This window comes from Xiphophorus maculatus, chromosome 12 (genome assembly GCF_002775205.1).
Source record: "Xiphophorus maculatus strain JP 163 A chromosome 12, X_maculatus-5.0-male, whole genome shotgun sequence".
NCBI classification, from domain to species: domain Eukaryota; kingdom Metazoa; phylum Chordata; class Actinopteri; order Cyprinodontiformes; family Poeciliidae; genus Xiphophorus; species Xiphophorus maculatus.
Window position 1 is genome coordinate 12,165,462 of NC_036454.1, and position 25,088 is coordinate 12,190,549.

At 35.5% G+C, this 25,088-nt stretch overlaps 1 protein-coding gene across 3 annotated transcripts in view; it reads left to right on the top strand.

The window, feature by feature from the left end:
- The window catches only part of grid2 (glutamate ionotropic receptor delta type subunit 2), a 452,662-nt gene that overhangs the window by 255,164 nt on the left and 172,410 nt on the right, over positions 1-25,088 (top strand). For all 3 annotated transcript variants that reach the window (XR_002753592.1, XM_023343824.1, XM_023343825.1), the window contains exon 4: positions 9,308-9,513. Coding sequence is in view for 2 of the 3 variants with exons in the window: in XM_023343824.1 (XP_023199592.1) it covers positions 9,308-9,513 (206 nt within the window). In the remaining variant the exon portion in view is untranslated. The remainder of the gene's footprint in view (positions 1-9,307; positions 9,514-25,088) is intronic.

Genomic DNA, 25,088 nt, shown 5'->3' on the forward strand with positions numbered 1-25,088 from the left:
TTTCCCCCCATATGGGGATAAATGCCCACAACCGCAGTAAATTCCTCACCTAGATCTTAGTTCCAAAACACGCTTGGTCAGAATTTCAGCTGAGAAATTAATGCTTTTGACCTGGGCTCGCTGGAAATGCCAAGCGTTCCATCTGAGAATAAATCTTTATTTTTAAAAATCACTGCCTGTGAGCCACAGAACAGCAAAATGCCTGAGGCAAGGGTAACGATCACCAGAGGTAGCTGCTGAGGAAAAGACAAAACAAACAGCGTTAACACCAAAACAGAACAGGTTGCAGATATCTTAAAAGGTTTTTCAATTTATTGATAGATTTATCTTTCGATCTTCATAACTCCCCACTGTAAAATATATTTTTGCCCGTTTCTACGCTAACTGTTGTTTTGTTTTGCTAAATAAACATGTCTATGGATAACTTCTTGAATGTGACATAGTGTACCTATCACAGAAATAAAGCAAATTAAAATAGAAGAAAGCTCAACTGGTGAAAAAAAGGTAGTGCAGAGAATAAATAGTTGAAACAAGATATTTATATGGATTGTTATAATTTTCTCTTCATTGTCTGACATTTAGTATGTCTACATTTTGTGTTGTGGGATTACCAACATTATCTATATTTGCATAAAGCCACAACAATGAATGAGATTTTGTTCTTAATTTGTGCTATAAAATAGCACCATGTACTCTCCAGGCTCATAGTGGTATTTCACAGCACAATCAACTATGCTAGTTGTCATGACATCCTGTATATATAAAAATAACTTTAAGAAATTTGACTTTGCATCATACCAGTAGATGAAGCCTTGGAAGAGGCCTCTTTCTCTTTAAGAACCATTACTCGCCATTACAACTGTTAACAGCGTTGGACTGAGAAGTAGTTTGTGTGATAAGTTCAGCAGACTCACACTTAGGCCTGTCACAATAAACAATAAATCAATGAATTAATTAATTAATCGCATGATAAAGTAAAAGAAACTCAATAATTTTCATTTGCTTGACTTACCTTTTTTTTTTTTTTAAACCAAAAACTGAGTGATTAAGTTTGGTGCTTTAGCCTCAACTATCCCTGTTTTTGGGCGAAAGCTCGGTCGGAGACTGAAACTTCAAGGTGGAGCATTGGCTAAATAGGCGGCGCATTGTATGAGCAAGCAACCCCTTATGGCTGCCATAGAAGATTGAAGGATTTCTCAAACATGAGAACATGAGGCTTGTTGAAATGTTACTTCGGTATTTGCACATACAGTAGTTGTAGGATGACCATTTGTTGACCTGCAGGAATTATCCCTTCAGTTGGAATATAGCAGAAAAACTGATTGGAAAATTTGTTATTTTTTCGCTCCTATATAAAAGCCAAGGTGCTGTTTTGCATGTTCCCCTGGATTTTTTTATTTGAGTTGCTTAATTTAACACTTCTTCATTGAGGAAACTGATTTTCTTTTTCAGCGTTTTGTGTATTTCATGTTGTTTTTGGATTAATGGCTTCTTCCTCTCTTAATTTTACCATAAATATTTTACAATGATGCTGTGCTTCAGCTAAGATTGCAAGGTCCTTTGATTTTCATGTTTTGCAACAAAGCAAGATGTACAAATATCTATCTATCTCTCTTTCTCTCTCACCCCAACATAATTGTTCGTAATTATCTGACCTACAAACTAAATGTTTAGTCTGAGTTAACAGGCAGTTTTGTGAAAACAAAGGTTAATAAATTTAATAAACGTTACACCACTGGGCATAATTTATTTTTACCATATTATTAAATACTGAGCCTGTCTCTAGATTTAAATGGCTAGAACAAGGACGGCAGGTTACACTTATACTCATCGATCAAAACTCACATTTAGCAGGAAGGATTCCATGATACTAAAAAACTCCCATTATGATGATATAATGAACAATCAAGCACACCGAGCCTGAGCACAAGCATCGATCACTAGGGAAGTTAGGGAGCTCTTGGAGTTCAGGACGGACGGATAAATTAATCTTTTTCAAAAGTGACAAAATAAACAAGTAAACATTATGTGAAAGCCATAAACCCATGCAATCTGGCAGTATGAAAATATAAAATGCCTACGTTTCTAATAATTTTTTTGACCTTTTTTTGGTGTTAAAATTTGCAAGTTAGTGAAAGTCAATAAGAACTGGGGAAATAAGAATAAGAGCTTCTGACAGACATCCAGGAAGCTGCAAAAATGTTAGTTGTTTTTGGGGTTGTTGTTTTATGGTAGACTTAGGTAGTTTAAGTAAGGTGAACAGGGGTAACAATCTTTTGAGTTGATGTGTGGTCATGGTGTTAATGGACCTATGCAGTTTCTTGGAGAAATATTTCTTGAAACAGATGATGTCCTGGGTGGGCAAGAACGGTGGCAATTTTACCCATCTTTTTTTCTGTTTTTTTTCACCATCTTGTCCTGAAGCACCTTGATGGAAAGTGTCTCAAAGTCAATGATACGCTCAGTGGACTAGTACATACTCAAACCTTGTCCTTTGAAAAGGAGGAAATATTCAAGCTCCAAGAATAGAACATCTGCATGTGGAACGCCAATTTTGCAAATTGACCTTTGGGTGATTGGAAAAGAGAAAGAAGAGAGGGAAAAAAAATTACAGTAAACATATTATATTTTTGTATGTCTTTATCTTTTTCTAAGACACTAATACACTTACAGTCAAAACTGTGTCCTCTCCCTATTTAGCAGACTAAATTCAAGGTATTATTTATGTTTTGCAGCATTTATAACCTCTATGGATTTGTGTGTGGAGGATTTTGCTTTCAGAGGCACAGTATTTGCTTGGTGTCTCTTCTGCTGATATCACAAAGGACCTCAAAATTCTGGCCTTGATGGAGTCGCTCTATCACCAAAGCACTTGTGGCCTTAACAACTTTAATCAATCCGGTTAATTGCTTATATGTGACACTGGCAGTGACGACAGTGTCATCCATTTTCCATATCAAATAGATCATTAGCTTGATGCTTTACATACTGAAGTTTAGCTCGGTTGCGTTCTCTCTTCCGCTCTCTGTCTCTTGCCGTCTCTTTCTCTCACCCCATCTCTCACTGTTGCCAGCATCATTAGCAGTGGTCTCAACCAAAGTGCTTTAATTAGGATTACCTTGACTTGCAATGTAGCTCATTAAGAGCAGATGAGTCACTGTAAAACATTAACACTCGCGTCCTGGTTTTGTGATCATACAAAAATAATTTCTAATAGGAGTAATTATAGTGGTTGGTGCTTGAATGAAGATCCTTTTCCATCTTTGTCAATTATTTTATCAGAGTCCCAATACAACATATAGTGCAGCGATACTATTGTGATGGATTTCTAGTTAATTTACCAAATATTCGCAATAAAAATGAGTGTATTTAGTTTTAAAGCTCTTACACATAGAAATAGTTTAGTTAACTATCTATTGAATATGCAGAATATAAAGACTGTGAGACATTTTTAATTCAAGTGCTGCAGTCTGCTGCTGCATAGAGATTAGTTTTTTTTGTTTTTTTTAAATAAGTTACCACTGTGATCAAATGGTGTATGCCAGGAGTCCAGTACTACAGAGCCAATGTCCTGCAACCTTTTGATACATTTCCAGTCCAGCGCATCTGAATCAAAAGTATGGGTCATTACCAGGCCAACCTGGTTGATGTTTAGTAGGTTATTCATACATTTTGTTCTGGTGTGTTAGAACAGAGATGCATCCAAAGGTTGTAGTAGAATGGAAGACTTGAGTGGAGAGTCCTGGTATGGAGCCAATTTGAACACAATTAGCCGTATTTTTCACCTCTTAACAGGTCATGGGTGGAACTCATTTTAAACCTTTAAGCTTGATTCTTCAGATCTCTTAAGTTTAGAAAATAAATGAATAACATTGTACACACTCATTCATTAATGTCAGATGCTTACATACACTAAGTGCGTGATCCACAAAAATTCCAAATAAGCAGTGCTAAATTGCATGAGCAACAACATCAACAACAAAAAATTGACATGGTTCTGCAACTTCTGGCACTCCATCCCCCACTAGCCATGTACTCTTCAACTCAGTCAACCCACTATTACTTTTAATCTTACTTTGCAAATTTGAAAAAAGGGATATTACTTATGTGGTCAATATGGCCCCACACTCTGTCTTTGGCACAAGGGGAACAAGCAACTCAAAAACTCAAACAGCCAAGCAATCAGGTTTAAGATATTTTATTACAAGGAAAGTCACTTTAATAGTGACGCGATAAAACAGTCCTCTTTTTCTCAATAAAATCCAGAATTCAGTAATTGTCCTTAAAAGTCACCAATTAGAGACCACAGGTTGGGCTCCGCTTATTATGTTGCTTTTGGTGGAGGCGATCCGTCTGCAGCGCATTTTCTTGCCGACCCACAGCTGACTGCGCGACGCTCCAGCGCTAAAAGAAAGAAGATGGAAAGATGGAAATCCCTGCACCAAGATTCCATTGGAAGACGTATTTACTGACTTGACCTAAACCAAGTTAAACAATTGAATTAATTTAAACTAAGTCATAATAACTTATTACAACATTGAGGTTGGATAATGTTGTTGTGCAGAGGACATTTCCTTTTATTTGTTTTACCTTTAATATCCCTTGCGGTCCCCAATGGTGTTCTGGTCTGTGGTGGCTGTTAATGTTCAGTTTTGTTTTCTAAGTAACGTGGCACAATATTAAAGTTTCTTTGTGGTGTTTTTCATTTTGGTTTAAATGCATAAATATTGTCGGCTGTCTGGCAGTATTAATCTATCCCATAAAGACATATTTTGCCTGCACAATTTGTGGAACATGCAGCAGATAATTATATTTTGGGCTACATAGATGCACTGCTGCAAGTCATCCAGACCTAATGGTGTTATGCTGCAGTAAAGTGATGATGTGCTGTAATTGCTTATTAATTCTGCAGCTCAAACTCAGCATTGGTGGAAGATATTTTTAATCTACATTATCTTACATTCTTTATATGTTTCAAATATTTGACTTTTTTTATTTTATTTTGCACAATAACAATATTTATTGTTTATCTGTTGCTAAGAGATGAGTGTTTTCTGGTAACGAAGTGCTTCGAAGTAAACATCTGATTTTTACTTTTGCAAAATTTACCAACTGTAAATTTCTTGTGTCTAAGCAGATAAGCTGGATTTCAAAAGAGCTTATGTTTTATAAATAATAATTAATTTGGTGTTAGGAGATGATTGTTTTGTTACCTTTGTGTTGAATATCTGTTTTATATTCAATACCAATGACAAAAAAACATTTTCACTTTTCTGCAAAATTCACCAACTGCACAATTCTTGTTAAGTAGTTGTATAAGATAAGCAATATTTCAAAAGAGCAGAAGAAATCTTATGTATTTTGAACAATAACAATATTTGTTGTTAATCTGTTGCTAAGAGATGAGCGTCTTTTCTGGTAACCAAGTGCCAAGAAGTAAACATCTGATTTTTACTTTTGCAAAATTTAGCCAAATGTAAATTTCTTGTGTCTAACCAGGTAAGCAGTATTTCAAAAGAGCTTATTTTTATAGACAATAATATTACTTGTTATTAACTTAGTGACAAAAGATGAGCATTTTTTCCTGCTAATGAACTGCCACAAAGTATAAATCAGATTTTTTAAACGTTTTCACTTTTCTGCAAAATTCACCGACTGCACAATTCTTGTTAAGTAGTTGTATAAGATAAGCAATATTTCAAAAGAGCAGAAGAAATCTTATGTATTTTGAACAATAACAATATTTGTTGTTAATCTGTTGCTAAGAGAGGAGCGTCTTTTCTGGTAACCAAGTGCCAAGAAGTAAACATCTGATTTTTACTTTTGCAAAATTTACCAACTGTAAATTTCTTGTGTCTAAGCAGATAAGCTGGATTTCAAAAGAGCTTATGTTTTATAAATAATAATTAATTTGGTGTTAGGAGATGATTGTTTTGTTACCTTTGTGTTGAATATCTGTTTTACATTCAATACCAATGACAAAAAAAACATTTTCACTTTTCTGCAAAATTCACCAACTGCACAATTCTTGTTAAGTAGTTGTATAAGATAAGCAATATTTCAAAAGAGCAGAAGAAATCTTATGTATTTTGAACAATAACAATATTTGTTGTTAATCTGTTGCTAAGAGATGAGCGTCTTTTCTGGTAACCAAGTGCCAAGAAGTAAACATCTGATTTTTACTTTTGCAAAATTTAGCCAAATGTAAATTTCTTGTGTCTAACCAGGTAAGCAGTATTTCAAAAGAGCTTATTTTTATAGACAATAATATTACTTGTTATTAACTTAGTGACAAAAGATGAGCATTTTTTCCTGCTAATGAACTGCCACAAAGTATAAATCAGATTTTTTAAACGTTTTCACTTTTCTGCAAAATTCACCGACTGCACAATTCTTGTTAAGTAGTTGTGTAAGATAAGCAATATTTCAAAAGAGCAGAAGAAATCTTAACAACAATATTTGTTGTTAATTTGTTGCTAAGAGATGAATATTTTCTGGTATCCAAGTGCCACGAAGTAAACATCTGATTTTTACTTTTGCCAAATTGACCAACTGTAAATTTCTTTTGTCTAAGCAGATAAGCTATGTTTCAAAAGAGCTTATTTTTATAGACAATAATTAATTTAGTGTTGAGAGATGATCATTTTTTTTCTGCTAACGAACTGCCACGAAGTCTAAATCTGATTTTTTTATTTGTGTTGAATATCTGTTTTATAATATATTCAACACCAATGACAAAAAAACAAACATTTTCACTTTTCTGCAAAATTCACCAACTGCACAATGCTTGTTAAGTAGTTGTGTAAGATAAACAGTATTTCAAAAGAGCAGAAGAAATCATCTGTTTTTTGAACAATAACAATATTTGTTGTTAATCTGTTGCTAAGAGATGAATGTGTTTTCTGGTAACCAAGTGCCGTGAAATAAACATCTGATTTTTACTTTTGCAAAATTTACCAACTGTAAATTTCCTGTGTCTCCAACCGCACATTTCTGGACAAAAATCAGTGTCCTGGTAAATGACAGGCTGCCCTCTGCAGTGGGAGGACGGAGAGAGGGAGGATTTGCATCATCTGAGTCAGAACTTTCAACTTGTTATTCCCAATCATTAATCAGATTGTGTTATGTGCTAAACCACCTGCTGAAGAGAAAGAAGTGAACAATGCAGTCGTCAAAACATCCAGCACTCTTTAAGAAAGTGGTTACAGGGAAAAGGAGGCTTATCTCTGACCTCCTGAATTATAATTAGATAAGATGAACGAGAAGGTGTGGAGGGCTTTCATGACTCTGTTCACAGTAAAAGGAGTATCTTGACATTTATTTTAGCCATAAACAAAAAGAAAACAAAATATTTCAGAAAACTAGTCAACGACTCTTTATTTGAGACACAATCAAAAATCTATTGGCCTCCTCATTTTTACATCCTCTCCAGTGTAAGGGAGAGTCATTTTGAAGAAGTAAATGGTTTACAGGATGTTGGGATGCTGTTTCTGGCTTTCACCTATAGTCACTAATATAGTGACTATAGGTACATATTTTTGACAACCTCAAAGTCTCGAATCAACTATTATGGACACCTGTATGGTTCTTCTGATACCCAGAATTGTCTCCTGTGTTTCCAGCTGGAACTTTTACAACGACAGACTAATGGTCTACAAAGTGCCAAGCTCAGGAAGTTAAAACTGTGCCATTTGGACTGACTATCTCCATTAGTGAAAGAGCAATAAGATGATTTGGCACATTTTGATCATTCTTAGTGACATTCGTCTGTGAACCAGATTTTATAATAAAAATCTAATGAAGGACAAGAGGCATGACACAGTAACAGGCTGATATTTTAACCACTGCATGTATTTTGCCGCAAGATCTGAGAATCCAGACTTGGCAACAACATGCGGAAAGTATTTGTAGGTAACTGGCACATTGTGACTAACTGTGGAATGGCCGGAATGATATTTACAGGTAATATGTGCAAGTAGAGACATTACAGAAAAAAGGAATAAAGCTCCAGTAGTGTAAGATGATTTGTGATGAGTAAAATATCACCTACACATATGCAGAAGTCAGTAAAGTTTTGATCCTGTGTTTCACACCAACAATTAGAATGTATTATTTTTATAGTTGGATTAGTTGATACTTAAGACTAATTTCATCCTTCGTGAAATTATTATAGTCATCAACATTGGGTCCAATTTCCATTTTTATTTTTTTTTAACCAGGTTAACCTTTTAAGCTGATGTCACTTCAGGACACCTGTCCTCCTATGTTATAGTAGGACAAATATTTCTTGTGAAACAATCAACAAATCTGCAATCATTCCATGAAATATGTTATCATCCTGTATGGCTCACCGACAACAGATTCAGCACACTCATAATTAAATATGCCATGACAACTATCGAGCAATGTCATAAATGTTCAGAAATAGTTGCACGATGAAATGTTTGCTGGGACAAACATTTCATCGACGCTCACCCGTCTCCCCCTGGCTACAGCACAGTGTCTCCATTTCCTCATACACCTCATCCTCTATTCAAGGTTTGATACTACTAACAGGAGAGTTGATGCCTTTCCAGTCACTGCTAAAATAAAATTGCTTTCAGATGTTTGTGACGTGACTCAGCAAGGCTTTATACTCTCTGGCACATGGAGTGCTTCGCAAAACACTTAATACTAACTGAAGACTTAAGACTATGAAACAGGCACATGTCAGGGATAAAGTTATTGGAAATCTTAAAGACTTACAGTTATCCCCACTTCAGCTAGTAGATGCGCACTCAACAAACGTGGCCCTGCCGAAAGTTGACTATAGAAAAACTATGTAATAAACTCAAAGGTTCATTTCAAATCAAATGTTGATTCATGTCTTATTAATATTTTAACAACATTGTCAATAAACTGTTTGTGGAGGAAAAGTTTGTCTGGTACCCTTTCTGCATTGAAGACGGAAATATGTTTACTTCTGATTAATACACTGTGTGGACAAAATAAGCTGTTGATCAGATTAGCATGATGAATGACATTTGATTTAGATGTATGCACTGAGCGAATGAGAGCTTATGAATTAGAATATTTGCTGAATTTACTCATGCAGAGAGACAACACATTTTCCTCGACAGAGAAAATGATATAAAGTCATTAGTGATTGCTTTCATATTTCTATCAGGGATCAGTTTATTTATTCTAATATCTTTAATTTTGAACCCCATGTTTCTCTGTTTGCAAATACCCTGTAAAGAACATTAATGTTATGGTAAAACTAAAGTTATGGTCCCTTGTGCTTATGTACTTTTCTCTTTTTCTCCAGACATCCGTGGTATTGAGGATTTTCTGGACCGTACCTCTCAGCAAGGAATGGACGTGTCCCTTCAAAAGGTGGAATCTAATGTCAACATGATGATCACAGGTCTTTTCAGAACAATGCGTGTAGAGGAGCTGCATCGATACAGAGATACGCTACGGAGAGCAGTGTTGTTCATGAGCCCAGCTACTGCCAAGGCTTTCATCACTGAGGTAAGGAAGGACCGTTCTTTTGCCTGATCTGCATTTATGTTTCACTAAATGAATGGACTGTCAACATACTATCAACTGAAACTTTTATCTGTGTGTGAATGACATTGTAAGCAGAAGATTTCATTTAAAACATATTCACTTTACAGTGTTTTAAGGGATAAGACTATAGAATATATGTTTTGAGTGTAATTAGAACAGCGAGAAATTTTTTTTAACCAATTCTTATCAGATTGCATTATCATTGTCATGTTTTATTGACTTAACTGCACTCTTTATACCCTAGTAAATATCAGTTATAAAGGTTTTAATGTTAGCTCCTCATCATGCTACTAATTACATTATCTAAAAAATAGGAAGCCGCTGGAGCTTTTACTATGATGCCCTGGATCTGCCAGAAGAGTATTAATATAATAAATGTCTCTTTCTCTCTCCTACTACTTCAGGGTCCATTGTAAAACAACTCAAATTAAACGAGAATATATATCCCATTTGCTGTACATTAGTTTGATTTAATTTACCTTCTCACATATGTTCCAACTACTTCCATCCAAATACTACAAATTTGCATCCAGCATATACCCCTAAGCCCCATATCCCATCAAGCTCTTTATCGCTGCAGAAGACAATTAGAGAAATTCCTTTGCTCTTATACATAAATGATATGGAGGTCATGGTTGAAAGCAATAGGCTGTAGCATTAGTTATGAATTCATAATTTGTAGTGGTAGGATGGGGCTTAATCCCATGTGTCATGTTCTCATCTCAGTTTAATTAAAAGTGACCTCGGAAAGAGCAATCACAATCTAATTTGGTTGGAGGCGTGACAGGGAGGGGTGAAAGATGGGGTGTTATCTTGTGAAGGGGTGTTCACAACTGTGTATGTGGGTTTGAGTTTTTATACATTGGCATCATGGAATCAAATCAGAAGCTGTGCTGCTGTGTAGCGATCTTTGATATTAAGTCTAAAGGTCCAGGACATCCTGAGGGAATCTTTAAAGTCTGCTTAAAACATTAATAGGCTGTCATATTTTCAGAGCAATTTTAAAGAAAAACATGTTTATGTATCCTTTTTTAAACTTTGAGTTCAAAGAAAAATCTTTTGCCTTGAGCACTTTTGATTATTAGTCCTTGTACTATTTGTCAGAGTGCCTCTAACAATCAAAAGTGGTAGCACATACTGGGGAAAAGAGCAGGGGTTCTAAATGCACATGCAGGCATATGGAAACGTGTAAAGTGGACCCCTGGCACAGAGCAGAGGAGTCTCATTCCACTCCGTGTCCACATTGCAAATAAATCATACATGTGCAAAGCTGAGAAACACTATCACTCAGTGCTTGCCACACTTGCAATTCCAACTCCTGACTTGCCAAGGGAACAGGTCTCTGAGTGAGATGATTTTTTTTTTTACCTGTATGACATGGTCACTAACCAAGCTGTACAATTGTAATCAATAAGAATATTCAACTGCAATAGCCGTCAACCTAATGATGGCTACTGCATCCTTGGGTAAATTATTGCAGCATTAGATAAATTTAAACTAAAATGTAAAAATTTGCACAGAAACACAAAGATAAAACCCATAAGAGACGATTTAGGCAATTTATTTGCAAAACAGTTCATTTTGGGGTTAGTTACACTTAACGATCCCCTCTAAAACTTGCTTGTTTTAATTGTTCACACACCAATTACACTTTAATATACATAAATACACACAGCATAAACCATCTTGGCACTACCACAAAGGCTGATATCCACAGTCCTCTTTATATTTGCTCTTGAGGGTACAGCCAATTAGCAGCAAGGAAAATCAGTAATATTTAATTGAAATTAATATTTCATATTTAAGTAAAATAATATTTTAGATATGCTCTATGAAAAAATCTGCAAATAGGCTCAAATAATTTGGAGTTGTGTTCCACCGAAAAATCTGCAAATAAGTCAATTTGCAAATACTGAACCGCCAATATTGAACTGCTATTAGGCAATGGACATAGTCTTACATTGAATGACGCTTCTTCTTTGGCAGATGTTAATGGGATATATCAGGTATGAAGTTAACATTCTGGCCAAATTTTGTGCTAGAAAAAGGGCAGATCGTCAAGGATAAAAGTTTTAGTGAGTTTAGGAAAGGCCAAATTATAATGGTTAGCCAGCTGAGTCAGAGAATCTCCAAAGCTGCAGCTATTGTAGGGCATTCCAGACTTGTGGTGAACAACATGAATTAAAGGAGGAGTCCAATTTGCATATTTGGTCAAGTGATCCAGGCTGCAGTGGGAGAGAGAAAGATAAAAACATTTTAAATATGTGTAGAACTAAAAATGAGCTTTACAAATGAATTTAATAACTTTAAATAACAACAGGTGACTAAGGCTCTAATGGTTCTAATAAGAGCACCAGCAAATGGGATTACATAACCACTGACGGGACATGGGGATTGGGTGAGTTAATGTCGTGTTCTGAGAAAACCTGGGGGAGAAAAGGCAACAAGAAATACATGAATAGAAAAATAGGCGAGTCAACTTGCCTATTGGTTGGATGAATAGCTCAAAATCGTTTATTATATAATGTTATTGGTTATAAAGGAATTATTGTGATTTTTGCATTAAGCAGCAGTGCACTCTGTTCTGATGTACTGCAATTGTGAGCAGCGACATTGGTAAATGAAAAAAGTTTAAACCCATTAAACTGCCAAAGTAGCTGAAGGAGCCTCCATAACTACAAATAACACTGAGTGGATGCATTCTTATAATCATTCATCAGTTTATACAATAAAATATCATTCACAATAATAATTGAAAATGTTTTTAGCTGTTGTACAATATGGACTCTGATAATTGCTTTTGTGTGATACTGAGACCCTTTTCACCCTTTTAAAAGAGATTTCTATTTTTCTTGTAACAAAAGAGTCGTTTAATCAACATGAAACATAACATGGAGAGTTTTTGGAATTTGAGTCTGAAGATTGGAAAAGAATGATGATTACAGATCTCTACTTCTTTGTTCCTGCCAGGCAGGTGGAAATGATCAGAGTGACAGACTAAAGGGTTAAAAGATAGACAGAGACATGTGGAGATGCTCAGAGATAAATGGGACCTTGTTTTTCGCTACATCACTTATTGGTACGATCATTTTTCTCAGGAATCACCTCCCCTCCAGATGCATTAGGCCCTGATGGTAAATGTGAACTGAAAGCTGATCCAAATGACTTGGCAAGAAGAGACAAACAGATGATTAGAGGGATCAAAGAATAGAATACATTCATGGGTGTGTGGAAATGCCTGAAATTATCTGTGTCTGACTGTAAAAGAGTGCTTGCTTTTTGGTTTGTTTATTGAAGCTTACGTCAAACAAACAATAAGGATATACCAAAAGACTTAGTGACCCATTTTTTATTTATTTTCATAAATGCCTTTGACATGTGCCTGAGCATTTGAAATCGTGGAAGGAGAAGGTAAAAAAAAATTACATAATGGAAAGTGACTTTGTTTGATATTTATATGGTCAGTATATCCTGAATTGCTAGTCTTTGTTTTGATTGTATTTAAATTGAATAAAAAAGTGAAATCTCAAATTGGACGAGATCTAATTTGAACAATTGGATCACAATAATAATAGTTATTATTAATACAATATTTATTCTACATTCTTAATATAGAAATAACAATAATTATTTCTGTTGCCAGTCCTGTTATACTGATTGCTCCATAAAAATGATTTCAACATTAGAACATTTAGTTATAACGTTAATATTTCCGGTGCTTTCCATCCATCCATCCATATGTCCGAAACATGCAGAGATCTTTATCCACAGATACTCTCCAGCTCATTCAGAATCTAAAGATCAGATGCCCAAATCACCTCAAGTTGCTCCCTTTGATGTGGAGAAGAGGTTCCCCCTGGATGATGGAGTTCCTCATCTTATCGCTAAGACTGAGTTTGGCCAGTCTGCAGAGAAAGCTCATCTCAACAGCTTGTGTTTGGGATCTCATCCTTTCAGTCATAATCCATCTCATGAGCATGAAGTGAGAGTTGTGAAAACAATGAAGTGTGAAATTGAGAGCTTTGCATTTTGGCAAAGGTCCTTCTTTACCACAATCCCAGCAGCGCCCACATTACTGTAGGACCAAACCCTTGATCTATGTTCCTCTCTATTTTACCAACCTGCTCTTCTTGGCAACCTAATAATGCCATGGATTTTCAGCAAACAGCTGCTGCAGTTTCAAATAATTTTAGCACAAACAAACTGTTTGTTTCTTATCTTGCTTTGTATAGTTGCATATCTAAAATTGTTAAGGCAGGATATTATATAAAATTTACTTTTGTGAGCTTTATATTATGTTATAATGCTATTCCTGCATCATACACAGACCTCGAGTGTTGCTTTGATTCTCTAATGCATTTTTGAAGAGTTCTTGAATATCCCGTGGTAGCCTAAGCACTTACTCCTACAAAGTGCCACCCATTTCCACAAAGTGTCTTGTTGGCTCTACAGATCCCAGTTGAGTTTCCGCCTCACCCTTCGTGTTCCCCAATCAACTCCACCAGGCTAGTGGGAGTAACAATTGCCAAATACCTAGTGGAACTGGTCATCTGCTGAGCTTCTCATATGAACTGCTCCTAAAAATGGTTGTGGACAGAGTAATGGAGAAACATTGTTTTGATAATGTGCTGAAAGCAGAGTATCAGAAAAATACACTTTCAACATAGCAAGACAAAAGATTTTAAACTTCTCTTTTTTTAGATCAAATTGAAAACTGAATGATCTTATACAGAGTGTGTGCAGACTTGTTAGTTTTCTGGAGAGTTACTTTTGTGTAGCACTTTGGAAGCTTAATATCTTTTTAATGTCTATCAGCAGTGGGGAGTTCATCCCTATTACATTGTGTAGAATCAGATTCTAGTCTGTGAGCTGCAATTCTCAGAAAAATGTGCAGATGCTCTTTTGGGGATGTTCAAAATTTCTGCAACGCTTCTAGTTTATGTGGAGCAAAAAGGGGGACATATTCCTAAGTGTTCAGACAAATATTCAAGGACCTCCCCATAATGTACTTCAGCCTCTGCTCAGTGCTTCATCCTACTTCCTCCATAGAACAGTATTACCACCACGGCCTTTCGGGAAAGAATTGAATTAGCGTTACCTGTTTTACTGTCATAGGGGAGTGCTTGTGTTTCTCCCACAAATGTATGTATATTCTCACTTATTTGGTTTGTCAGCAGTCTTCCCTATGCTGGGTATTTTTACAGTTTTTTGCAAAGTAGTGACCTCCTTGCAGATCCTATATTGTACAAAATACAAAGTATTGATCCCTTGAGTACTGCCAGCAGTATTATGCTTCTGACCTGCTCTCAGATTTCTCCACAGCGTTGTAGTAACTCAATTGTAGTTTTATTAGTCATGATTTTTTATGATATCTGGATTTTAAATATCTAAATTAATTTAGAATGGAAAGACTTTTCCTCTTTATCTGATGGATTTCAGTAAAATAGCCCTCGCCCATTTTGAAGCACTTTGCCACATAGTGTCTGATACATTTGCAGACCCAACATGCTCATTCAATTTTCTGGATTATTTAACATTTTCCTGCTCTGTTGCCCTTTTCTCAGTCTAGTGCATATGAGCCAGTGCCAGCTAGGTTCCTTGTCGGTGCACACATATCCCCTTTCTATCTAGTTTTCACACAGAAGAGGAAAGTCGATTTCTTAGCACAGGAGTATTCTTTTACAAAAACATACTATGCGAGCTATTAATTGGCTGACCAATTAATGAACTCAGAAAAATGACAATCCCTATCACTGCTGCTATGAGGTTTTTATTGCCTCTTTTTATTGGAAATTTAAACAATTTCCATCTAAAAAAACAAACAAAACATCAGAAGGAGGATGGAAAGTATCAGTCTTAAAAGGCTTATACAGTTAAACATCTCAATCTCAAACCTGGACTGAAAATGGTTGAAAAAAATGTAATAGCGTATGAGAAAGCAAAAATTTTTCCCCCAAATGATTACATCCAATGTTTCTGTGTTTCTATATTATATTGCAGTATTTGCACAAAAAGCCCCTGCCATGGTAAACACCCTAGCCCTGTATAAATAGGTAAAGAGAAGCTGGTAACATGTATTTTTTTGTCTCTATGGTGTCATCAGCCATTTTCTGGTGTAGTATGTTGGAACAGCAACTTAGCAAGAACTAAGCAGTTAGATAAGCTCATCAGAAAGACTTACTCTTTCCAAGGATGCCCGCCTCGACCAACTGCGTTGCACATTTATTTTAATATGAATATTAAATGCTATGCTATTTTAGGAACTGTTCATTTAAATTGTCTTATGATGTAAATGAGTCCTACATGTACAGTCTCTTATTTTTATTTGTATTGTTTTTATTTATTTATTTATTTTTACCCTTGTGTGAATCTTTGTGTGAACAAGTTTGCAGGATAATACTTAACGACCAGTTTGACATTGCAAGCAAATGCCAGTTTATCCCTGCAACAAAATACATAAACATGAAGAAGAGGAAGATATATCCCTTTTTTAACTCATTTGCTGTAATTTTCCCTCCAGTTTTTGGGCTTAGCAGTCCTCCACTGCCAGTGGAGCCTTAAAATCAGATGTTGTGATGCTGCTGTGCTTCATTGCCAGTGATGAATATGCATTTTCTCATCAACATGCTGTGCATGAATTTTCAGTGATTTATAATGAATTACCACTGATCCGTTTTGGACCCAAAGGCCATGAAATATGCTTGAGAAAGAAAATATGAGCTGTCATTAACAATCAAAACAAAGACAACTATATTATATTATATTATATTATATTATATTATATTATATTATATTATATTATATTATATTATATTAAATTATATTATATCGTATTATATTATTTTGTCTCTGTGACAATTTAAAGAGCCCGGTATGACTGTGTTTATTTAAATGCAGCATTACATCAGACATGTTTTGGCTTCATTGTATTACTTGTATGTACAATTGCAGTCCAAATGGCTCATAGTTGTGAATTCGGCTTAGAATTTTACTTGCGGTTTAAAATCACTGTTTTATCTTGAATTTCTTCAGACTTTAGTTTGGTGGGTTGTACCTTGTTTTTTATGCTTGTTTTCTTTTGTTTACTGACATGTATAGATATACAGTCTTGTAACTAAGCACGCTAACGTGATTTTCATCTAAATTATTTTAGAGTAATTTAGACTATTCAATTTTAGCTTAATTTTTTGTAGAATAGTTTGAAGAATGTTTTTATTGGTATAGCCATGCTCAGTTGCTGGAAGTTGAGTTGTTTATCCCGTTTTATTTACAAACAGATCATTCGTCATTGCTTCAATGTCTTTGTTGTGGCAATGAAGTGCTGGGAATAAATGTTGACCTCTAATTATAGAACATAAAGGGGAGGAGTAAATCAATAGGAGGAGTTGCATAATTAAACAGGGAGAGGATGGAAAGAATGACGCATTGTTTGTCAAGAAATGTTGTTGGGAAGGTCAGTCTAATAGCGGTAGAGGTCAGTACAACAGAAGAAGTGGGTAAATTAATTTAATGAATACATTTTTAAGAGTAATAGTTCTTTATTCTGTGTGATGCTTTTTTTACCAGCTCTTTTATATAATTCTTTAGTTAACATAAGTACCAAAAGATTCTGCTATTTGTTATTGTAGAGTGATGTTAGCTTAACTTTTTATTATTATGGGGTATTCAGACCAAACAAATTCTGATTTGAGCCAGCTACTGGGTTTAGTGCTGCATTCTGTGGAAAAAGTGAAGTCTCATGTAGTTCAGCCAAAATAGACAAAGTTTCCACAATTTTAGCTGGCTAATGTACGAGTCTGAATAGAGTATTGTAAGCTATGAAAATTAATCTCTCTTGACCTAACATCTACACAAGGCCTTAGAGAACAAGATAAATATTTAAAAAGACTCAACTTTGATCCACTTTCATTCATAGTGTTTCATTGCAGTGTAGTGTAGATCTTGCTAAGGAACTATATTTTCATTTTTTTCTATGTACAGATTAATAAATACTGCATCTTTTTTTCTGAACTCAGCACATCTTTACCACAAAACAAATCAGATTGGGTATGGTGACCCAGAAACTGATGATCCCTGTCTATTTTAAACTGTGACACAATAATCAAACATATCAGTGCAGACTCGCACTTTACCATGACACATTTACCTGAAAAGAGAGCATTTCCTCTCTACCACTTTTCACTGCATTTAAAAGAGCAAAAGGACTCAAGCATTGGTTTTCCCCTTGAACTTTATCACAACGCAGCAATGACATTATGGTCTTATCTTAATAAACCGGGTGCCAGTATGTGTGTTGTGGGATGACATTAAAGCTCTATCTGTGCTCACAAAACTGGGAGCTCAGTGATTATAGGCATTTCAGCTGCAGGACTGAAGGCTGTTGGGGTGTCTGTGTATGTGTGTAGTAGCATCAAAGGTTAGCGCTATTGACTGCTGCTAGTACAGCCACTAATGGGGGTACAGATATGTTTGTGTGTAAACATGTCATCTGAATTTCAGTTTTCCAATGTGCTTATCAGTTGCCTTTTTCCTTCTTGTTTCCTCTATTTCTGTTTCTGTACTTAAACTCTCATACAAACTTATGCATTTACCAGTTCTTATGCACTCAATGCCATTTAAACTCTACACCCTTTCACTATATTTATATCTTTTTAAAATGTACATATAACTCTAATTATAATGGCTTCGTAATATTACAGTTTGGGGCTGTTGTGGCTCAGTTAGTAGACTATTAGACTGACTTCCCAATAGCATTTTATGAAAAAAAAAAAAAACAAGACTAACAACAACAACAATAATAATAGTAAAAATAATAACCTGTATAGGACTATAATAGAAAATTCTGTGTTGTCATTAGAAACACTCATTATTCAAGAGGTGTGCAACTGAGTCTGGTTCTTTTTTTAGTGTACATGTTGTACATGTGTATTGAGCATTAAAACAACAGACTTCCTAAGACCTGCAGTCAGTCTTGCATAGGAAACCCATTCCATTCTGTGTCCACATGGCAAATAAATGACACATTTGTAAAGCTTCAATAGAAGCAGACTATTTACAGTGCCCTATTACCTTAATACATTATATCAATGCTGAAATACAAATGTCAATAACAAAAAAAAAAGTCACTTGAAAATAAGTAAGAACATAGTAGATGATTGTGCAAACACCAGCATGTATGTAAAAACATATGGATTTTGATGGGAGCAGTGATGGTTACAAAGTTTGACAGCTTCTGGGAGGAACGACCTATGATAACTCTCCTTTGTGCATTTAGGATGCTGCACTCTGTCACTGAAGGAGTTCTCCAGTTCAGCAACAGTGTCATGCATGGTATAGGAGAAATTGTCCATCAGTAATGCTATTTTAGCCAGAGTCCTTCTGTCTCCTACCAACTGCACTGGGTTGCTGGGGCATCCAAATACACAGCTGGCCTTCCTGATTTGTAACTGCTTCCTCTCAGCTGTAAAGAAAATGCTGCTCCAAGATACTACACCATAAAAGATGGCTGATGCCACCACAAAGTCAATGAAGATCTTGAGGAGTGTCCCCTGGAATCCAAAAGACCTCAGCCTTCTCGGTGGGGAACGTCTCCCCTGACCCCTTCTGCAAAAAGCATTAGTCTTATGAGTCCAATCCAGTTTGTTTTCAAGTGAACAAACAGGTACTAAGAGTCCAATATCTCAATGTCTACTCCCTGAATGTTTACTTTTGTCAGTGAGGTAAGGTGCATAATAATAATAAAAAACAAATATGCATTATTTGTGAAATATTTGGAGTGAGGTTTAGAGAAAAAATACTGGCATTTAAAAGTTTGGGTGGCATTATGTAAAGTTGACTTTTTTAAAACTTTATACCATGAGATAATGTTATTCCCTCATTAAAAACAAACTTGGAGTGTTGCTTTGATTCTTTCATTCATGTTTGAGAAATCTTTGAATCTCCCACAGAACCCATTTTGGGGTGAAGAAATGCTTTCTCTCACAAAGCTCACAGAGCACCTCCTCTCTCCTCCAGACTAGCGGCAGCAGCAATTAGCAAACGCCTGGTGGAAGTCTGCAGAGCATATCAATATAAGCTACTTCTCAGTTAAACACCCTTAGAAATGATTGTAGACAACATAATGGAGTAGTATTGTTGTGATGATGTGCTGAAAGCAGAGTGTTAAAAAGAGCAGGAGATTCATTAAGAGACAGAGCCCCAATTTAAAGGTGTTATGTTGCAAAGTCAAATTTTGCTTAAGTTATGTTTGATATATACAGCATTTTTAGTTAGTTGATTATGTTATAAAATGTGCCTGCAAAATACATAACGCCCTTGTAAGATTAACGTTTTGGCCCCATTTCTCTTTACTGTTATGCTTTACTGTCAAATTAAGAACTTGTACATGGTATCCAATAAAATGTCATTGGCAATTGTAATACTACAAGAAAAACAGACCAGAATGTGTTAAGGATGATCAAATCAAAAATGGAGAACAGCTAAAATGAAACTCAGAGAGGTGACCACAAAGAAGAACAAACAGGACAATGATTATGGATGGTTGACTTTGAGGAAGGACACAGAGCTGAAGGAAAGAATGGAGCGCTGCAATATAAACCACAGAGTTTCTCTAAGTATGTCTAACGGCTAAAATATATAAAAAAAGAGATGGTTGTATTTCCCAAGAGCTTATTATTATGTATGGATGAATGGCTGCAAACAACAAAGTGGCTTTTAAGAAGACACTTTTTCTTTTTGAGCATGCTTTAGTTCTTCTTGACAGCACAAAGCATGTCTTTAGAAACATCCATTAAATTCAGAAGTTTGAAGAGTGAAAATAACTAAGCCATTTTAACTATTTAATAAAAGTGTAATTGTAATATTTTATAGCTTTGTGTTTTGTAGTTGGTGATATCAAACCTAGTACTTACACAACGCCACTTGTAAGTTCAAGTCGGGAGTAATTTTCATAATTTTTTATAACCTTTCTGAATGCAGTTTTAACTGAAGGCTACAACAAGATAAAACATGGAAACTTTCTTTTATTTTTCTAAATAAATAAAGAGAGCCAACAAACACATGATCATCCAGAAAAAAATACTGTGTCTTATCTTAGTGGTTGGTTTTATATATTTTTGTACTTGCTGGCTGTATAATACTAATATTTTATAATAATTTCAGTTTACAATCTGATTGGTTTACCTCTTCTCTTTTGTATGTATAGCCAATTAGCAATGTTGCTCATTCAATCTAGCATGCAAAGCTGCGTATCATCTGCATAGTTGTTTGCATAGTAACAAACAATCAATATGGCACCGTTTGATGTGTCTTTTTGTGTTGTTCCCTGGCAGTGTTACACTGATTGGCACGGCATACATATCAAATAGTTTACTGAGGACCTGCATTCTGTCATGTGGGCACAGACATTCACAGATTTTTATTTTGGTTTTTTTCCCAGATATTTTTGCTTGTCACCAAAAATATTAAATATGTAATGTACTTTTTTTTTGCCTTTTGCTTTCTAGAATATTAAAAGCTGTTTTTAGAAATCAAAATATGTTTTCGTTAGTGAAATTTGTAATTACAGAAAAGTCTAAATATTCATCACTCGGGAAGCAAAATAGTTGTCACAAGAACTTGGCTATAAAATGTCTCAAGTGATAGGAAAAGTATGTAGCTGTATTATCAGATGTATCAAATTGTTCAAAGCAGATCGCTTTTCAGAGGGTCGATTAACTTAAATTGGCTTTATTCACCTGTCCCTAAAGGGCAATTGATTTTGCAACAAGTTACATTTGAATATTAATAGAACAGCCATTTAGCAGAAGATTTGAAGCTGAGAGAATTATCATTCAGTATTTTATAGCCCTCTTTGATGTTTTTATAACATTGGAAGCAAGTTTTTTGTGCTCTCAACATCATGAAAAAAAGGAAAACATGGTTAAAATTTGTCTAAATTACTTCTATGACGTCGAGCTACACTTAGCATAAAACTAAAATTTGAGTGCAGTGTAAGGTCAGTTCTTCTGGCAGAAAACTATAGCATATGCTTCAACCTCTGGAGGCCAAATCGGATGTGTAATTGAGGGCCATAACAGCTGCTGCTCTCCACCATATACAGCTGGTTATTCCTTTCATGGCTCACTCTCTCAAACACCAGCCATTAGGCTCTGACTCTACTATGACCTCTTTTTATGCCCCCACTGGTTACAACTTCATTACATGTTATGAGATTTCACATCACTACTCATTAATACACACTGTGCAAGAAAATGTCATACCATGACCTCTTGTGCACAAAGTGTACATGTTAATGATGGGATGACTTGGATACTCCCTGATTGGATTTTTAGCAATCCCTAAGGCATATGTTTTGGAAAATGTAAAAAATTCTACCATCATAAGCAAGAACTAAGCCTAATGTTGCGTAGTTCAACAAAAACAGCCAGTGCCACTCCTGTCTTATGTATGTCGAAATATTGATATAGAATACGAGCAAGACAAAAAGTTAAATTAACAACCTGACTTGGCTTGAGTATTTAGGCTTAATTAAATTAATAGAACATTATGTCTTTGTTTGTGTGGTTGTGTGTGGCACAGTATTGGATGAAAAAGGTTGATGCTAGAATACTGTTTAATAAGCAAATATTTCATAGTTGCACACAAAAAGAAATAAAAGAAAAAACTGTAGTAAAATATCCTTGTAATGAGGGTTTATATATTTGACATTATTAACTATATTATCCAACTTAGTGTACTGCATATTGATATGTTCTGTTTTAAAATAGCATTATGATAATAATAATTTCACGTTTTATTTAGAAGTGCTTTTCAGAGCACTCCAAGACATTGTACAGATCAAGCAACATAACAAGCAGCAGTACACATGAACAATTAGAGAAGAATAGAAAATTATAATGTGGAAGCAATTTTAAACGTGAACATAGTATCGGTGTTGGGAATGTCCAGAGGGAGAAAATTCCAGAGTTTGGAGGTTAGTGGGGAAAAGTTCCGCTCCCCATTGTGCTGAGTCGAGCAGAAGGAAAAGTAAAATAGTAAATAAATCAGTGGTAAACAGTATAGAATGCCAAGGTCCTAATAAACTGCCAAAATGGAAAAAGTGAGCCAAATTTGCATTCCTTTTTCAGTAAAAAGGAATTGGCAACAACTGACAACATTTCAGCTTCTTAAATGGGTGTCCTAAGAGATAGACAGGTACTAAGAGATATTGGACTCTTAGTACCTGGACTGTGAAATTCCCAACACCTATTCTACTGACCTCAATAATAGGGTGAGTAGGAGTAGTTGCAGTGGTAATAATTAAAAATTGGATTTGAAGTTCATGAATTCCTTTCAGTGTTTAAGATGTAGAATAAAGCTCTATAACAGGAGCCTGGAGTTGAATACCTCTGCTCCATAGCATGCAATACAATGAGTATGCACTTTCAAACATACAGTTAAATATAATTCGTATAGCTTGATAAAGAAAAGAAATATGTATGCAAATTTCTTGCAAATTAAAGATTTCTTGACCATTGCTGTCAACAATAAGTTGTTGCTTGCAGGGTCAACAGTATTAAATTTGACACAGACCATCAAGTCTTCCATTGCATTTTTGGCCATTTGTACATTTTCTTTAATATGCAGCCACATCTTAGAACTTTAATTAGACCCCCTTATGTTCATGGACACTTATAAGCTGTCATATAAGCTATGACATATATAATATCAACAGTAAAGTCCCACTGTAGTTCTTGAAAAGCAGCTAGTAGATGAATTAAGAACACAAGACCAGCAAGAACTTTCACGTCAGCCTACCCATTCACACTTGTGTACACACTACTGTGCACTTTGGACCATGAAGACAGCTGATTCTATTCGTTTCAGCCATTGATTCATCCACATCTAAATGTCAAGTTGAATATTGTCATATTTGCTGGAGGTGGTTGTGCGGTGTGTGGGTTATACATCGTCTCTGTGGATTTCGTAGTGCTTGGAGCTGTGGTCAGATCAATAAACTGAAAGGCCAACGTGTGCTTGAGTCTAGTATGCTCCTGCCAGCACACACAACTCCCCCATTTTCAGTATGATAAATGTATAGCATGTTGGTGCTCTTACCCTTTGCCATATCAGCATATGAAATGAAAGACCGCTGTTGCTAAAAAAATTTTCAGATAGAATAAAAAAAAGTAGAGACCAGCTCATTCAAAATGTCTGCTGAGTGGGAAATAAAGTAAAAAAAAAATGTCTGCTGCCCTTTTTCCTTACATTTTCATCAGAAAGAATGTGATTGATCAATAATACTGATGTTTTGCTGGATTGGTTAGTGAGCAGGGCAAGACCTTGTCACAACAAGATTTTTGTGGCATTTGTTGACTGTGACAGCTCACTGTTGGTGTTTTTGTGCGTAGAAGAATGGAGGTGAAAGATCTGATCAGCAAATGTTTGCAGAGTAACAATATTCTTGAACATTTTTTGAAGCAAACAGAAAACCACATATGAATAAGTCTACTAAATCTATAGTTCTTTGTACATCACATCCTCTTTTTCTCCCTCTAACTCTTTAACTGTAGGAATAAAAGCACAACCTTACTAGACTTTGTAAATTGTTAGTGTGTGACCATGACTGCATCAAACTAATTAAACGTTGCATTGGTAGTAATTTACAGTCATTAGCTGTTGGAAAGAATTACACAGACCTTTGATACCCATGTGACTCATGGTATGGTCCAGTGCATTCAATTTGATTACATTGAACTCCACTTCTCCACAATGTTTCTCCAGTTCCAGACTTATCAGTCCACTTATTGCACTCTTTAATTGCGAGGGATTTGCTAAAACATTATTGTTCATACATTTTAGAGCTAAAATATGATATAAATCTATAGTGTGTCTATTTGTTTACTTGACATGATAATAGAAAAGCAAACAAAAGGCTTCAGAGTAGCAGTTTTGACAGCCAGTGTGGTGGAGGGATGTCTGCCACGGAGTCCTGCTTAAAGATGAGTGTGCTTGTCCATCTTTTTGCACTCATAAATTATATAAGCACACAGTTCCTCTTGAGAGGAGTATAGAGTTGGATTAAACCATAGAGAAAATAATTTATATCATCCAGTGCTAGTCTGCTCACAAATACAAATACAATCAAGCATAAATAAAGCCAGAGCATGGCAGCAGCAGAAGAAGGTTGCTGAAATGTAGCAGTTAGGGTTATCTCAGGCTAGAGGAGACTCTTTTTGTCTTAAATCAGAAGTGTGGAGTCAAGTCATGAAACTTGATCTGCAGTCAGACTGAAGTAACACAAAGTGTTGTACGCTCTCCCTTATAATTTTAACCTTTGTACACACCATTGCAGCAGTGAAGTTGCCAGTACGCCCCTCATTCAAACTGAATGACTTCATCCGATTATTCAGTGTGATTCCGTTCTCAGTGCTGTTGCCCTGTGCTAAAACACAGTATGTGGAGTCGGACTATTATACATCTGGCAGACAATGAAGTTGTAACTTCTCCTGTGTTATCAGTAGAAAGTCAGCTTGATCAGGTAGGTTACATTTACT